This window comes from Lepisma saccharinum, chromosome 24, assembly GCF_977018435.1.
Source record: "Lepisma saccharinum chromosome 24, izLepSacc3.1, whole genome shotgun sequence".
In the NCBI taxonomy this organism is placed as follows: Eukaryota; Metazoa; Arthropoda; class Insecta; order Zygentoma; family Lepismatidae; genus Lepisma; species Lepisma saccharinum.
In genome coordinates, this window is record NC_139252.1 from 34,984,768 (window position 1) to 35,003,643 (window position 18,876).

The window sequence follows — 18,876 nt, forward strand, 5'->3', positions numbered from 1 at the left end:
CAGTAATTTTACAGTGCGCTACAATGTTAAGAGATCCCAGGTTCAATTCTTGGAATAGGCATCGGTGTTCTTTGTGAGTTTTCCTTCATCATATCATTCATTCTTATTTTTGCGATTAACCAAAAGTGAAATAAACTGAGTGCCTAGGAGGATTCACATCTTACATGCATATTGACACCTTCCCCAAGCACACCCGTTTTTCAGGGATTACTGACAAATAAACAGTTAAGATGCAAATATATTATCCTGAAGAGATTGACAGAATCAATCTCCGAAACATTGGTATGAATTGAAAGTAAGAAACAGTGCTCAAAGGTCCAAAAATTCAACATGTAGGAATTTTAGTTTTAACATGGCTGTGTGATAACTTTGTTTCCGGCATGTAATTGTCTGTATCATGCTACTTCTAACATTTGGAAATTTGTGATTTAATTTGTATGATGAATGTTTATTGGTTCTCTTTTTGTATTCGCAGGAAAAATGGTTACCTTTGGTGGAGAGGATCATTATGCTGAAGAAACCCCGTTGATGTTCTCCAGGTGTAGCTCCCTAGGATCCCTGAGTAGTTTCGATCAGCATTCAATCCATGATGATAGAAGCTCAGTTATTAGTGACTTTAGGTAATTTTTCTTCTGTGGCTTCTCTAGTGTTAATTTTGAGTTTTAAGTCAAAATATATTTTTTGATAATGATCCTTGCACTTACGTGCATACATCACAATGAATTGGGCCTGAAAAATTACAAATGTTGATAAATTATACTGTTAGAAATGATGTACATGAATTTCATGTGCCATTTTTTTTACATACAATGTGGCATTTGCACCATTATTATTTATACAAAATTGTCATGGCAAAATTCGCTGGAACACACTCCTTGAGGAATTCCACTTTCAAGTACCTATGTGCACAGCACACAACACAACCTTATTTTACACAAAAAAACCTAGACTAGAAATTCAAAAAAGATCTCTCTTTTACAGACTTGCCACACAATACAATGATCTCTCATAAGTATCAATATATTTTCCTCAGAGTTTGCCTTTCGATCTTCTAGTAGAAGAAATGTTTGTAAATAATATCAGATATTGCCATCTTTTACATGTCTTGTTAATTTGCTATTCATTTTTGTTTTATTTTGTTATTTTTAATTATTATTAAATTTTTTGCATTTTTATTGTTCACAATTTCAGTGTAAAATGGCCACCTGTGCTGTATCTGGAATTTTCTCAATAAATAAATAAATTTCCCTAGTTTTCATTGAGTAATTTAGGCTGGCAACTGAGATGGATAAGAAAATCACAATGCTCTCTGGATTGTCTTTTACCTTCCGTTTTAACCTCTTTTAACCCAACTTAGCTTCTACATGTTTTAAACTTTTATTATTCTTGCCTCAACACCTGAGGAAACCGCATGATGTGGTGAAAGATTGAGTAACTAAAAAGTAAGTACATGCCTAAAATTGGACTTTAGCTATTTAGTGAAATGATGGCATGAGTTATGCCTTATATTTAGTATTTTCTTCTGATTATACCAGGCCTGTCACCGTAATTTTACTTTAATCTTTTTGTGAGCTATGAAAATAACATCGCATAAACGAAAACACTGTGTGTACTTTGTCACAAGTGCTGTAAGATTTCTCAAAGAATCCCTGGTGATTCTAGGAATGACTGGACGTTGAGGCAGTCTCCCTGATGGAATTTTCCAGAAAACCAGTTGAAGTTTTGTTGACGATCATTTTGAGTCGACTTTATACACAACTACAGATTGTACTGGAGCTACAGTTTAAAGGGGGGGGGGGGGATCTGAACAACTATGTGCCTCCACCGGGTATCTAACCCTGGTCACCTTGATTACTAGGTGATGACTATAACCACATATTTATGGTGAATAAAACCTCAAGATTTCAGTACAAGAACTGGGCATATTTTGCTCTCAAAAGTAGTATGATGATTGACATTTTGGTGTTAAAATAGTGAATGAAACACTACATTTTGTTTCAAAACTTCACTTATTACACAAGAGAAACATTTCCATTCTCATAGTATATTTATGTAGTTATCAGATTAATAACTTTGCACAGGAATATATGGAGTCATTTAATCAATTTTCCATGATTTGCATAATTCACAGGATACTTGAAATTTCAGAAAGTGTCATGTCAATAAATGAACTCTGAATTTCATGTTTAATTCTTTATTTCGCATTTTTCAGGTCATTTTGTATCATTTCATGACAAGACATGGTACAAAAAATGCAAGTAGCACCTTTTGAAATCATGAAAAATGAGCATTACAGTATGTTATTTCACATTTCGTGTTTTTGTCAAAAACGAAATATGCATGCCTTTAGAAATGATGCACTATGCCATTAGGGAGGCCCCTGAAATCCAGTTGAATGTAAAAAGATGCACAGGAATGAAGGAAACCACTGAAAAGTATTAGAAATATTTTTACATATTTAACTCAATTTTTAAACAGATTTATCTACATATTTTGTTGCTTTGGCTCATAAAAATCCTGGTGTGGCCATGATGTAAAACATGCCCTGAGAAAGGTTAGAGATGGTATGTATGTTTTTATTCGTTTTTATGTGCTGTCAGTTCTCTTTTATCAGCACTATAATTTTTAAAGATAAGAACATGTATATTGTTCAAATTTAAAATGTAACTGAAATTGAAACATTTTTCTGTTGCATATATATATATATATATATATTTTAATCTATTATCTTTTTTAGCCGTCGTACTAGTGGAATAGTGTCTCCAAGTGAACTTCCAGATTCCCCAACTCAAACAGTGCCTTCAAGTCCTCGCCACTCAAAGCCACCAGTGGAATTTACAAACCAGTTGCCTGATAGCTCTAGAGCCGTGAGAACTCAACCCATACCAGCATCAAGGCATGCAGGTATGCATCAATAGTAATACATTCTTGCACTTTGTAGATAGGTTTATAAGATTGCATCTATGGACCATGGATTTCTTTGACTTTGGGGAATTATTTATTTCCGAACATGCTTGCACAGACTGATCTTTTGCTCATTTCTTCCACATAAATTGTTCACGAGTGATTTTGCCACCTTTCTAGCACCATGAACAAGCCATTAGAAAGATTGTGAAATCACTAACAAGAAAGAAATCTGTGACACATTAATATATAGAGAAAAGTTGTCCCTCCATGTACCAACAAAACTAATTTTCTTAGGTACAACATAGACTGCAATGATAGGGCCTGGCAATATATATCTACCAACTAACTAACTCTCTAGCCTTCTTAAAGCCGAAGGTTCATGGCCGCAGCAACATAGACCTTCCATCTGTCCCTATCTTGAGCAAGATCTATATACTCTTTGCCATCCCTACCGATATATATATATATATATATATATATATATATATATATATATATATATATACCATTTTAATGTATTTCCTACAGTAACACAATACAGCAAATGTATAGCAAGATGCTGGTAGTTAATAGATAACATAATGCAATTTGTAAAACAATAACACTAAACTGTTCACTTTGTCTTAATTTTTGAAAATCCAACAGGTAGATAGCCACCATTCTGTGTTGTACACTCATGGAGTCGATGAACAAAATTATCCATTACAGATAATGCGGGTGAAATTGGCTTTGACTTACTTGACTTATTTCCTATCGCTCCTAGTAAAGCATAGGGCCTCCGTGAAGCATTTCCATTTTGTCCGCTTCTTTGCCAAACTCTTGACCTCCAACCATGTCTTCTCTTGTTGCAGCACCTCCATGTACATCTGGGCCATCCTCTCCGTTGTGCTCCCTGGGGGTTCCAATCCAAAGCATCCTTTTCTATTGATCCATCCGGTTTTCGCAGGGTGTGCCCGATCTATTGCCATTTCCTCTTCTTTATTTGTTGTATGATAGGTTTCTGATTTGTGATATCCCAACGTTTCTCATTTGCAATTTTATCAGGCCACTTTATATTCATGATCCTCCTTAAGCACCTATTCACAAATGTTTGTAGTTGGTGTTCTATTTTATTTGTTTGCTTCCAAGTTTCACAGCCATATAGTAAAACTGACTTAACATTTGTTTGAAATATCCTGAGCTTTGTTTTTAATCCAACTTGTTTACTTTTCCATATTGGATACAGTTGAATGAAAACTATATTGGCTTTGCTTATTCTGTTTTTGACATCTTCTTCTGCTCCTCCATTTTTGGTTATTGTTGCTCCAAGATATTAAAATTTTTTCTACTTCTTCGTCAATTGTGGTACCTATTTTTAATTTATGCTTTTTTGTATCATTTGTTCTCATTTCTTTTGTTTTTTTCCCATTTATTTTTAATCCGACTACTTTCAATGTATTTCATTTTGTTTTCCATATCCTTGAAGGACTGCGAAAGGAGGCAAACATCATCGGCAAATTCGAGGTCCTCTAGTCTATTCGTCATTTTCCATTGTATTCCTCTTCTCTTTTTGCCCAAAGCTCTCCTCATTACATAGTCCATCACTAATAGGAACATGCTAACACATGCTCGTATCCTTGTCTTACTTCAGTTTAATTTGTTGTTGGTTCCGATAGCTGGTTGTTGTGTATAACTTGACACTTGCTTGCTACTTGGACATTAAGGGATATAAAAGTGCTGCTGAAGTTTCTATATCTGCCAACAAAATATCCGGTTGTATTCCATTTTTGCCTGCAGCTTTACCTTTCTTTAATTGTTTAATTGCTAGTTTAATCTCATCTAAGTTAGGAGTATTTGTGTTTACTTTCTTCAAGCCTTTAATCTCATACTTCTCACCAATTGCTGATGCTTCTAGATTTTGATGCTGATGCTTCTAGGTGGCCGCGGTGGCTCAGTCGGTAACGCGTCTGACTACCATGCTAAAGGTCCCGGGTTCGATCCCCGGCCGGTTCAAATCCGGGAACTTTTCTAACGATGGAAGCGGCCCCGGCGCCCACCCAGCATCGAATGACATGGGTACCTTGGGGAAACCCTGGGGGGGTAAAGGCGGTCAGGGGCGTGATGCTGATCACATCACCCCCACTTCGACCGGATCAAGAAAGTGTGGGGCGTTACCCCCACACCCCCTATACGCCTTCATGGCATGGTGCTAAGCACAGGGGAACACTTTACCTTTTTTTTTTCTAGATTTTGATTTCCTTCTTGATGTTCTCTAATAATTCTTGGAAGTAATGTTTCCATCTTTCCATTTGCTCTTTGTCTGATGTAAGTAACTTCCCATTAAGATCTTTAAGTGATTTGTTCTGCTGAATTTTCTTCCTTGCTAATTGTCTTGTTACATTGTATAGTTCTTTTAAGTTATTTCTGTTTGTACATTGTATAGTTCTTTTAAGTTATTTCTGTTTGCAGCCTCTTCTGCTTGATCTGCTAGTTCATCTTCCAATTTTCTTTTATCCTGTCGTACACTTCTTTTAATATCTTGATCTTTTTGTTTGTATAAGTTTGCTATTTCTTGTTTTTGTTATCTTGTCCTGGCATTGTTAAGTCTTTGTTTCAATCCTCTTCTTTCTTCTATTTTCTTCCATGTATCAGCTGAAATCCATTCCTTCCTTTAACCTATTAGTTCTTCAATTGTTGTTTTTAGTACTTGAGCAATTCTCTCCCAAGCATCCTCTGGGTCTTGTATTTGATCTGTTTGTAGTAATTCATATCAGTTTTTGAGTTCTATTGTAAACTGTTGTTTCACTTGTGGTATTTTAAGTTTATCTATATTATATTTCCGTGTTTTTTGTTCAGGGATCCAACACTCCATTGCTACAGAACTGGCATCCCTCGTTATCTTACCTAGCATACTGGGTTTCATCCCTACTGCAGGCCTGTAGGGAATACCAACTTTTGAAAGTGGTAGATATTTATTGCCGGACCCTGTATTTGCAAATTCTGCACTTCATTTCTAACCATTTCCTTCCAACTAGTTTTCGAGTAGGAGCAGGCTGTTGTATGGACTAAGCCAGTGCTATCCCCTGTGGGGTCTTTTCCTGTCCATATGTGTTTGTGATTGTCCTTTCACCAATTCCATCTTATCGCCTTTCATCCTTATGTTTGTGTGATTAGCCAGAAGTGGCAGAAAAGTGAGGTAAAATAAAACAAATGAATCAGTCCAGTAGGGACATAAGGGAGGTTCATAATACACTGATCCAGAAATCTGGAAGAATTGAGGAATTCTGGCAATCAGTGGAAAAGCCAGGGAATTTCATAAATATTCTCAAAAACCTGGAAAAGTGAGGGATATTTGTAAACACCAGCTTACTAGAACAAGTGTTTTGTATTGGAAAAGAAATGCCTTTAAAAGTGGTGTCTCTTGCATCTGGAACCAGTGCTTTCATATATCCATTCTAAAAATATACAGTAAAGCTGAAGTCCTAAACGTAGTAGCAGTTCGGCATCTTTGACACAACCCCAGAGGAAGCTGACCGGAACCATATCTGTTTTCGAGCCATCACCTGTTTTTCTGTGAAGCGATGTTTTCACTTTTGCCTGCAGTGTTTAGACATCCATTCATTCACTGCCAGGTTACACTCCCAAGGTCTTTATATTGTATAAAAAAGTAGCACAATACGATAACACAACCTAGCAAAGATAACGCAACCGCAACTTCGCGTTCAAAAATCTCTAAAGAAACGGAATTAGCAACAGATCATTTAGTCCACGTGGACTTGACGAGAGCTGTCATTTCTTGGACGAACGCTATTGATGGGAAAGGTTTCAAGGGACGATTTATTGGACTCCACATTGACTTGACATGTGGTTGTTAGGGGGAAAACTGATCTTTCGGAACTTTCTTTGAAGTAAAGTGAGGAGGTTGGAATCAGGACGAGGAGTATAAACTGAGCTATAGTGAGTTAGAAAACTCCAGAATAGCCTGGAAGTGTATATCAAAATGTTTGGAAAACCATGAAAGCCATTGAAATCGGTTTGGCAAATTGAGTAGGAAGCCTGAGAAAGTTAGGCTTGTTTTGTTGAAAATCTTTTACAATCTCATTCTTTTGCTAAAGGTGTCAAATTATAGGTACAATGGAACCTCGATTTTATGTTCCTGGATATTACATTTTCCTGCATTACACATTCAATCTTCATGGTGCCTGTAAAGGAGTATGTTACAAAATTTTCCCGCATTTTAAGTTTTTTCATCCTCATTCATCGAAGAGCGTATAATCGAGGCTCCACTGTATATAGTGTTATATCAAGTGATTTCCGTAATTCATAAGCTTAAATTTGGGTTTAAGAACTGCTGTACTGACTACTAAATTTTACGTAGCGAATTTGTCAGTTACCATTTATTGTATTGAAAAGAAAACTGCTTTAAATTCAAATGTTATTCCTTCATCAAAACAATGCAGTGTTAAACCATATTTTGATGTTGATATTCTTACTTCTTTTATGTTAAAATACATTTGTAAATCCAAAAATTTCACTGAATTTCTTATGCTCCTCTCTTCACACATTTGATAAGTGGCTCTCAAACATTCATTTATGAACTATGTAAATGAGCATTATTTGTTGTCCATAATCGATATATATTTTTAACAGTATTTATTTCTTCCCAGTTCCAGGCAAGCCAAATGTACCCAAATCGAGTGTTTTTGAGGATGATGTTGCATCATTTAAAGAAGAAAATACACCTGTCGAATTTTCCACTGCGACCAGTTTGAGTTCCCTCACCATAGATGACGAACCCAAAATATCCAATGATGCTTTATTAAAGGTAAATATAGAGATGAGGCAGATTAATAGGTACCAATCAGTCAGTATCTGTAAAAATAAGCATGTCAGCTTGTCACATCTATTAACAAGCTTCAATTTGGTGCATTTTTTTTCTTCAGTTTTGCTGTATTTTTATGAAAGTAAATGCATAATTCATATACAGAAGTGGGGTGGGTGCCTTGAAGATGATGATAAACAGAACCAGAAAACATTCATTTTGTTTTGCATTTTTGATCTGTTGCAGGTTTTTGTTAGCACTGTATCAGTTGGAATTTGTTCACTGATCCTGGCCAATATTTTTCTGAATTTTGGCTATTTTGTAAATTCCACAAAAATCATGAAGCACTTTTCCTGATTCTTGTTTTTGCATAATTTCAAGGATTTGGGAATGATATAAATTCCAATTTTTCTTGAACAAGCTTTGTTATATGAGATGTAATTCATATAAAAATGTTTTATGTAATTCATATAAAAATGTTTTTACAGTTTATTTTTCTTCATTTAGGTTCACCATTGTTGAATAAGCTTTATTCTCTTGGATAACAAGAGCAGTTTAACATTTAAAACTTTGTTAATAGCATGTTAAAACACCACAGAATGGATAAACTTTGTTAATAGCATGTTAAAACACTGCAGAATGGATAAACTTTGTTAATAGCATGTTAAAACACCATAGAATGACTAGAGATTTCTTTAGAATAGCCTGGAAAACATGAAAAAGTCACGGATTCTGTTTGTCCAAAATAAGTGGTAAACTTTGCAATTGATTTTTATTATTCAATTAATTTTGATAACAACTGCCACGTATCCACTGGTGAACTCATAGCTCCACTGCTTGGTAAGTTTATTGTTTATGTTGTCAGCCACTAGATGTTCTCCTGTAACCAGTTCATCTACAGCCATTGGATATTAGCAGTAATGGAACACCTATCTTTTGTTAATATTTAGTGCATGCAAACCGTATTTAGATCCCAATACAGCAACTATGCTTACTCCACAGTTGCATACATTTCAGCAAATGTATTGGCTACGGCAGTGCACCTAGCTGCTTGCAGTATGATTTCAAGCAGTGGAACTGAGGGTTCCCAAATGAATGGTGGCAGTGGTTATCATTAGAGGCACATATTTTGGTAAATAAAAAAGCAAAACTTCGGTATAAAAACAGAGTCCATTTTGGGTCCAAAAGTGGTAAATAAAATGAAATTTCGCTGTTATAGCGGTGAAAAGCGGTATATAAAATGACATTTTGGTTATAAAAATATGAATATAATCCCAAATTTAATTTAAAAACTGCACTGTTACACAAAATAAACATATCCCTTCTAATAACTCATTAAATCATTAACAGAATATTAAGTTTATTCCTGTATAAAGGGGTCCATTTTGCTTCTCAAATATATACAGCAGAGTTAATCCATTTTCCGTAAATTGCATAACTCACAGGATATTTCGAACTTCAGAAAGTGTAGCGTTGGTATATAAACGGTACATTTCATGTTTAAGAGTCTATTTTGCACTTTGCAGTTTATTTCGCATCATTTCGTGACAAAACAGGGTAGGGAAATGCACCTCATACCATTAAGAAACATGAAAAATTAACATTTCAATGTGTTATTTCACATTTCGTGTTTTCGTCAAAAATGAAATATGAATGCCTCTAGCTATCACACAATAAATATCAGTTTTGCCCAAAAAAGAAAGCATCACTTCGTAGCATATATGTTGCGATTCACTGCATTTGCAATCCCAGAAACATGAATGTTGTACATAATTTCCATTCTTTACATTCCGTGGTCTTTCTTTGTTTATATAGGAAGTGGTTGCAAAGTCATCCAGCAGAGAGAGGGAGAGAGATTTGCACGACAACTCATCGGTTGTGTTGTCTAACCAGGAGATAACCCAGAGAGAAGAAAATGAGGAGGGGATGGAGAAACAAGACACAGAGAAGGAGAAGAGGGAGGATCTGCATGTGGACGATTCAGAGCTTCCTCCTGTTAGTGAAGGAGAAGAGGAAAATGATGAAGACATGCTGGCTGCTTGCATAAATATTGGAATGCAGAATACTAGGTAAGGTTAACACTGATTTGATTTTTTATTTGGTATAATGTTTCTACCACTTTTGACCATTTGCGACCAATGTGGATGAGTGATGATATGATGAAATTGATGAAAGGACACTCACAGAGAATAACAATGCCCAGGCTGGTATTCAAACCTTGAACCCCTGGCATCATAGTGCACTGTGCTAACCACTCCACCTTGGAGGTCGGCGTTTATTATCTGCCTATATATACGTATCAGTTTATTGGTATAATTTTGCTAATCTGATATATCCAGAAATAGCCTATAATTTAGTGTGAAATTCTTCCATTTGTTATTATTTTTATTAATATAAGTGTGTAATGCATGTGTTCTGGTTTTGTAAATGCCTAAGTAAGCAGTATTTTTTAAAAAGCAAAGCCTACTTCATTTACTTATTACATGTTTATAAAGTTAATGAACCATTCATGTTTCCCAAGAAACTTTTGCAGTTTTATCAGATTGGTAGAATATTGATATCAGTACTTAATTGGCATCAGCAAAAAATTTGTTGTTGATTCATCCATGTTTGTTAAATACTAGGGTAAGTCAGTAAGTCACAATCATTTTTTAAAAAAAATATACCAAGTGAGTTACTGACTTGAAAACTATTTTTATTTTTCAATATAATCTTCACCAACATTGATACACTTATCCCATTGCTTTATATATCCCCGAAAATCGCTGTATGAAAGTATTTGGGCTGCTGTCTCAGACACAGTTTCATTTCACATCATCATTCGTGAAATATTTGCTGCCACTGTGTGCACACCATTCAGAAATTCATGCATTGTGCTGTAGGACAAACCCATGAGTACAAACATCCTATTGCAGTTGCTATGCTGTCTACTTGAGTACTGCATTGAACCACTTTCACTCGCTCAAACTCAATCGAATCTCCCACGTTTGAGCGTGATTCACTCGAATATATAGAATATCAAATATTATAACAGTTGGGCTGAAAAGTTCGTAGGCTCTCATAGTAAAAAATATTTTTTTGACAAAATTCGATTTTATTATTCAATATAGTTGCCTTTGAGGGCGATACAACGATTATAGCGGTCATACAATTTTTCGATGCCATTTTTATAGTACGATTTCTCTTTAGCCTCAAAATAGGCCTCAGTTTCGGCGATTACCTCTTCATCAGTGCTAAATTTCTTTCCAGCGAGCATTCTTTTAAGGTCTGCAAACAGGAAAAAGTCACTGGGGGCCAGATCTGGAGAATATGGTGGATGGGGAAGCAATTCGTAGTCTAATTCATATAATTTTGCCATCGTTTTCATTGATTTGTGACACGGTGCATTGTCTTGATGAAACAGCACTTTTTTCTTCTTCAAATGGGGCCGTTTTTTCGTGATTTCATCCTTTAAACGCTCCAACAACGCTATGTAATAATCTCAGCTATCTCGATCAACTTCACTTTACGATCATTTAAAATTATTTTGTGGACTTTTTTGATGTTTTCGTCTGTAACAGCCTCTTTGGGGCGTCCACTGCGTGCATCGTCTTCGATGCTCATTTCGCCTCGTTTAAATTTAGCAAACCACTTCTCAACGGTTGATTTTCCTGGTGCAGAGTCCGAATAATGTTTATCAAGCCAAGCCTTGGCTTCAAAAGTATTTTTTTTCGCCAAAAAGCAATGCTCTATTAACACACAAAATTCTTTTTTATCCATTTTTTCACAATAACAAAAGCTGCTTCACTCACAATGCTATATCTCACGAACTAATTATCCGGCAGCTGTGAAATTTATACACGTATCTTTTGAAGGTTAGTACTAAGTAAAAATCACATGGATTTAATTCTAGTAATGTCATCTATGAGTCAGCCTACGAACTTTTCAGCCCAACTGTTATGATGATATTAGTCTGAATTCAGAGGCGAAGATATAGTACAAGCAATGCAAGCACTGCTTGCATTATTCGAATATCATTTAATGTACTTAATGTTTTAGCCTTATTTCGTTTCCATCGCACTCGATTTCGCGAAAAATTACGGCCGCAAACTCCCTCAGCAGCTCTGTAGCAAGCACCAGCCTCAATGCTTGCGGCTGCTCTGCGGGAAAATAACGCACCCGAAGGAGTCACATGGCGAAGCATGAAATTCGAGTGGAACCCGTCCACAACGCTTACACCAAAAGCTCTGCTTGCTGAGCTTGCGTTATTCCCGAAAATAGCCGAGCTCAACCGAAAGCAGAAGGATATATTGCCACCAAAAACTACGAGTAAAGAATATTTGTCTTCATGAACACGTAAACAAGATCGCGAATATAAAAATAATTCTTAGTCATAAAATAACTAAAATAAGTTATTATCATTGTTCTAAATTCCATATATATATATATATCATTTTATATTACAATTTATTTTAGATTTCGCGAATTGTAAAACGCGTAAAAAAAATGGATATTGGGAGTTCGGGCGAGATGGTAAAGGGCGGGGGTTTGTGTTTCCAGTAAGTGAAATGTCTGCACCCCCGTGAAGAGTTTCCCCAGGGAGGGAGGGAAGATTCGACGGACCTTGGTCTGCACCCTGTGTCCAGCTCGGTCCAGCTCAAATTACGTCAAAAGTGTTGACCGCACCAGTGTTTGCAACTGCCAAATTATTTACACAGTAATTCAAGTGAGCTGTTTCACAAATTTTACAACCACATTCAATAAATTGACTGCTTTTGAATAAAACTTGGGGTGAAAATAAAGCTATCTAAAACGAATTCTCTACTGATATTTACACAGCACAATTAAATCGTATACATTGTACATATTATGAACACAAGAACATGTTTTAAGTTTTATTATTATGACACAAGTGGTGCTCCCAGGATTTTTTGTAGTAGTCTCCTCATTTTGTCATCTTTACCTGCCTTTGACTTTCCTTTCCATAGGAATACTGGGCCAAATGGGGGGCCAACCCTCCCCCGGCCCCGGATACGCCTCTGTATTTCACTTTATTACTTAAATATTATGTATATACTCTTTCTGCTGTAATGATTCTGATTCCATCGCTTAATTTCTATCTCCAAACTGATATATCCTTCCTTCCCATGATGAATAAAATTAAGGAAATAGGTTGGTATCACTTTCGGCCGTTTCAGAGATTTCCAAAGTGATCTTGCGTGGATGCTTTCCAGTTGTGGAAAGAGCGTGGGAGTGTCTTCACGTTTTGAGAACCTTGAGGACCTAAGATTTGTTGAATTGTTCGATAGCGGGAAATTTCCTATATATGTAAAGGAGTTTGGAATTTATTGTGGTGAGTACATCGTCTATGCATGTGTTTCTTTGGTTTGAAATGAAATTTTTAAAGTTTGTGTTTAACTTTTTATTTTCATGTTTGACTCCGAATGCGATTTTTAGGGTGCCCACAAATCCTAAATTACAATCACGCAGTGTAAATTAAATAAATGAGTTATTTTACCTAAATCCGTTTGGTCACCGTTTGCCCACATTAAAAAATAATTAACAAATAAAAGTACTAATAAATAAATAAGAAATTACGTACCCCTTTAGTCGTATGCGGAAAGTTCGCATATGTAAGACGTTTACTACCATACGAATAACGTTACCTGGAATTTCGAAAGTAAATGTGACGTTTGAGGATCATATGGTTTATTTTTAGAACCGTCACTTTATTATGATATTTTGACAAATCCAGCGACCGGGCCAATGAGGCTATAAACCTTTAATCCCCCTCTTGGCGTGCCATTGTACTACATGTTTTGTTGTACTGAAACATTGCTTGCCTCCTTCGTAAGACTACGCTTCGCTACTGTCTGAATTAATGATCCTTTTATTCCAGAAATAGGCAGAGGCAGTACAACAACAGCAGGCTTCCAACAAGAGTGAGTAGGTTTGCGTCACCAAGCACACGGGGACGTCCTAGTGGCATACCGGTTAAAACTAGTGTGAGGGGTGGACGGCCACAGTTAACTTCCCAGCAGCCATTGCAGAACAAGCCTGTGCCAGAAGTAGAGGTGAGATCTTATATGAGGAATGTAAAAAATAAAGATTCACGAACTTTATTCAGGAACAAATTGCTTTGTTGTGGAATCATTAACCTTTAGATATTGGAGCTTCCCCAGCATGTTAGCCTCTTCTGTGAGAAGTTTTCAGATGTATGCGTATCAAACTTGCTAAAAAAAATGTAGCAAGAGAATCAATTATTATAGAGAGATTAAATCTTTTTTTTTTCTTTTCTGGAATGACAGGACTCTGAGCGGAGGTGAAAATTATATCTTGTACCTCCCAATAATGAAGGTTACGGAAAGATGAAGAATAAAATTGAAATTTTACACCAAAATTCATATTCGATATGGCCCTGGCCACCACAAAAAAGTGACAAAGTGAATGAAAAAATGTGGAGAAAAGCAGTGTTACCAATTTATGGGGGAAAAAATTGTGGAAAATCACTTAGAATCAGCCGTATGGACATTGGATGCAACAAATTTGCAGGAAAGCACAACAAAGACCACACTTTGAGGAGATGTATTCATAGTCTCCCAAGTTTGAAAAGAAAGAAAATAAAATTGGAAAATGTGTAACTAAATTTTAAAAAATCTTATTTTTGATGTAATTTTGAAAATTCGGTATCTCCCGCTGGACCCCTAATTGTTGCACATTGCATGTAAATATAAAACAAATCAGCAAAAAATGGTGGTTGAAGAGTAATACCTCTTTCATAAGTTACATTGCATAATAATTTTTGGAGGGAAAATTTGACTTTCAAAATGTGTTGTTTGTTAAAAAATATTGTTTTGTCATTCCAGTATGTCATACCTTCATATGTATATACAGGGAGAGTCACCTAAAATTACCACTCGAAATATTTTGTGAACAACAATATATATTGAAAAATTGCTTTCGCAGATATAAAAGTATGAGGGGCCTCATAAGGAAATATGGTTTTCAACACAAACCTATTATTTTTAAAAATGGAAATCCCATTTTATTTTTAGCTATTTTTAGTGATAGGGGTGATTACCCCTCCCAACTTCCTGGTATATTATTATACACCTCATATTTTTGAGGACAAATGGTCTGTATTTTATCACAAAGTTTAACAGGCTCCAGAATACTTTTTAAAGTCCACTTTTTGCCCAGCTCTTAAAAGACTAATTCAAACTGAATCAAATTGTGATGTGAGACGCTCTCTCTCTCGAAAGGGGATTGAACTAGAGACCCCTTGAGATTATAGGTTTTTGTTTGTTTGTTTGTTATTCATTTTACTTCTCACATCTTATTTATTTATTTATTTATTTATTTATTTTTTTTTTGCAAAATTGCAATACAATACTGTGACATAGAAGTCAGCTTCTTCCTTTTTTTTTACTCTGTCAATATATTGTTTACATAAAACGGTGCAAGAGTATGTTAGAATTTATTCTCGGTGAGGGGACATCCCTACCGAAATTCCCCCCCCCCCCCCAACTGCAACTTCTGGATCCGTCACTGGTGTGGGTGTGCAATATTTTGTCACAGCACTTGATGCTGTCTTCCTGGCATACTCGCTGATTTGGTTGTTTTCATTTAAAGCGTGCGGTATCCTGAACCCTTACCCATGAAATGCAAATGTCGCACGATAGTTGAATGGTCACAGTTCATCGCATTTGCTAATTCTCGAGTCGACTGATGTGGATCCTCGTGGATTAAAGTGTTTAAACTGTCTTCATTAAAGCCCGATGGTCTTCCTGAACATGAAGAAACACTTAAGTCAAAAATGCCCTCTTTGTAATGACAAAATAATTTCCTTGCCCTGCTTTCCCCATTTGCATTCTCCCCGTACAAGGGACAAATGTTTCCAGCCACCTCCGCTCCCTTTGCACCTATGTTAAACTCAGAATCCCCCCCACTGGACACTTATTGTTCAAATCTGTAAAATTCAATGCGTATTCACAAGCACAACAATGCTACTGCAATTGATAAACATTAAATGATAAACAAGCTCCTAACACTGCAGTGTTGCCGTACCAAACACAAACGCTATGAACTTATGCATCAACCCAATACTTACCTCCTTATAAGTTAAACCCCATTTTTCATCCAATGTTGCTTGAACAAATATGCAGAAAAGTCAAATTGGAGCAAGAGATGTACTTGGATCAATCAACAAGCATGATAAAATCCAACATTTCAATCCTCCCAACATGGATCTTCATTAGGGAAAGTAAAGAAGATCATAAAAGGTTAGGTTCCCTATCCTCCCCATCTTTCAAGAACATCATTTTCTAACATTATCTGATGAGGATCCTTGTTGGCGAGATTGAAAAATCAGATTTTACCATTCTTGCTGATTGCTACAGGCAACTTGAGTATCGTAACACAGACACTTGCCAAGAAATTATTTGCAACGAAAACTTATTTTTCTCTCGTGGCAGGTACCATCTGGTGTATGCGAAGATGCTGTTATGACCTACTGCACCGAGGGAACACCAGCCAACATTTCGCATGCAGGTTCCAACTCTGACCTCTCTGTCCTGTCTCTACCAGACAAGAAGAGTGATATAGTTGAGGGAAAGGAAGACGAGAAACCCCACAGACATGATGAATCTGATGATAGCTCATTTTCTGGTGATAATGACAATATTTTAGCTGAGTGCATCCAGTCTGGAATGCCCAAGGTATGTTCCCTGATTTATTTATTTATTCATTGTGGTCACAGTATTTTCAGGATCTGTATGTTGGGGTTGATTTTTGAAAATTTATGTGATTACTGAGTCATGACGACAATAAACTGTAGCTATAACTAATTACTTGTAAACATCACAGGGTTCCTACTGGCCCAGAAAAGTCTGGTAACATTACATATGATTGCTGTAATTGCTATGAATATGGATTTTTGAATATTTATAAACTGTTTTACTAAACAGGTGTCCGTACGTAAAAAGAAATACTTAAAGATATAGGCATCATTGTACAGTCATGGACATTTCTGGTTTGTAAGAATCCCATTGTAAGTCGGTGGGATCGCTACAACCCAGAAGTACAGCGCCTTGAATAACGTAGTGTGGAAAACGGCACGGTTCTGCACTCTCTGGCTGGTTCCACTTGAAAATGATACTGCTAGAGGCGCTGGTGTTGCACCTGGTGCTTGGTATTCGTCTGCTTATAATGGAAGTAAATGGAGTTTTCGCTGCAACGTCTGATTCTTTTACATGAAGCATTTCTATGAATGTGATAATTGCTATGATATTTGGTACAGTGGTAACAAAGATATTAACGAACATTCTAGACGGTTGACCACGTCCTGTTATCGTCATACTTTCGTTAATAATACGGGAGAAAAAAATACGCGTGGAATGCTCTTGGCAACTAAATTTTTGTGTATGAATTAGGTTCATTATTATTATTATCATCATCATTTCTTTTAAAGATATACACACTGAAGCATTTGTATTTTTGATATTTACTGTTATGACCAATCAGCATTGGGCATACATGCCCACACACAAATAACCACAGGCCAACCTAAGTACAAGGGCCATTAGGTTGGCATCAGGGAAAGCTTGTGAGAGCTTTTTTCCCAGAAACGTATACCCCCCACCCCCAATTAGAATCATGGGTCATGTTTACCAACCAGTTGTCACTCATGGAAGGGGTAGAAATGCTTTATTTATAAAGAACCAACCATTGTTAGGCTAACAGCAGCCATTTTGGAGAACAAAAACCATGTGCTCCAAATCACATGTTTACTAAATCTTTTATTCTTTACTGAAAATCAGAGATAACGCTCACCCATAGGTAAAATAATGCCTAATTTATTAAAAGTAAACTCATTTGCAATTATCTGGCATAACTAAGCCAGAAAAGCTGAAGAAACACTTTTGTTTATACTTTTTAAGCAAATGATAACTCTGCCATCTGGTGGGAGAAAGTGGCACTTCTCCTACAGACAATGAAAGATCTCAAAGGACTCCAGCTGGCCAATGAGAAGCCTTCAAGGCTGTGACGTCACAGAGGAGACTTTCAGATGGCCTATTGTGTTCTGAGCTTGCTATTCAAGCTCACTTGTATTACAGACCCACCTGAGAGCAGGTCACCTGGAAGTTGCTGGTAAAATCCAGTGTGTGAATGGCCACCTGTGCCAGCAACAAAGGTTACATGAAGGGAACAGGGATCTAAGGTCCTGTTACAGTAAACACAGGCCTAAGTGTGTGTGACCAAGTGGGATATTGTGTCCACAAGTGCATTTAAGGATCCCAGTGAAAATTCAGCAAAATAGCGAGTTTTGTGTCCCTCATCCCATGTGGAAATCCAGACCACATGGTCGGCAGAACTGACGCCATAGAAGCATCCATAGGATATCAGAGAATATCCAAGTTGTTCTTAGCCATCCATCCAAGAAAAGCCAGGAAAACTTATTTATCACTCCCCCAAAGCCTTTGCTACACCAAGGAAGCACATAATATTAAATTCTTAGTGTGGTGTACCCCAAAATTGTCCATGTGTCGGGATGTGGCAATAAAGAGTGAAATAGTGTGTGTACGGCCCCAGGTATGATTGATATAGTGTGAAAACGGCTGATATGTAAGTACAAAATCTTTTGTATATCTTTTTTGTGTCATGTACAGTGAAATGCTCATGTTTGGTGGCAGCTACGCCACAAGCGGTGTTCTTTTCAATGAATAAATATGTCGTTTAAAGGTGTCTGACCTTCTATCATTTTAGTGAATCATAAGCCTATTAAGCCCTCCTCTAGTTACCGATTATTAAAGTTAGGCTAAAGTTCGTCTGTTGCTTAACAGATATCTCAGGGGATATCTGTTACTATACGGAACACCACACGTGGAATAGGGTCTGCGTGTGGCCGCGTACAGCGTGGTTCTCTTTTGTTTTTGCTGTTTTTGATATATTATATATTTAAAGTTAACCTTTTGTAAAACCAACTTTAAAGCAACATAATATAAACAAGCATCCCAAAAAACCATTCCCCTCTTACTGTCTCTTTTCTTCTGCTTTAAACTAATCGCGGCAATGATGATAATGATGGTTGCTTGAAACGACAAGGGGAACCTCACAAAACTTTCTTAGTGGCATCGACATGAGTGTAAGGAAACTTTCAAACCAATGGGAGAAGCGACACGGGATGTTCA

General features: G+C 36.6%; 1 protein-coding gene across 3 annotated transcripts in view; it reads left to right on the top strand.

Moving 5' to 3' along the window:
• Window positions 1–18,876, top strand: part of LOC145978334 (uncharacterized) — a 278,099-nt gene that overhangs the window by 225,391 nt on the left and 33,832 nt on the right. For all 3 annotated transcript variants that reach the window (XM_083110912.1, XM_083110911.1, XM_083110913.1), the window contains 6 exons: window positions 476–620; window positions 2,738–2,904; window positions 7,554–7,711; window positions 9,524–9,777; window positions 13,587–13,761; window positions 16,162–16,404. In XM_083110912.1, the coding sequence (XP_082967038.1) occupies window positions 476–620; window positions 2,738–2,904; window positions 7,554–7,711; window positions 9,524–9,777; window positions 13,587–13,761; window positions 16,162–16,404 (1,142 nt within the window). The remainder of the gene's footprint in view (window positions 1–475; window positions 621–2,737; window positions 2,905–7,553; window positions 7,712–9,523; window positions 9,778–13,586; window positions 13,762–16,161; window positions 16,405–18,876) is intronic.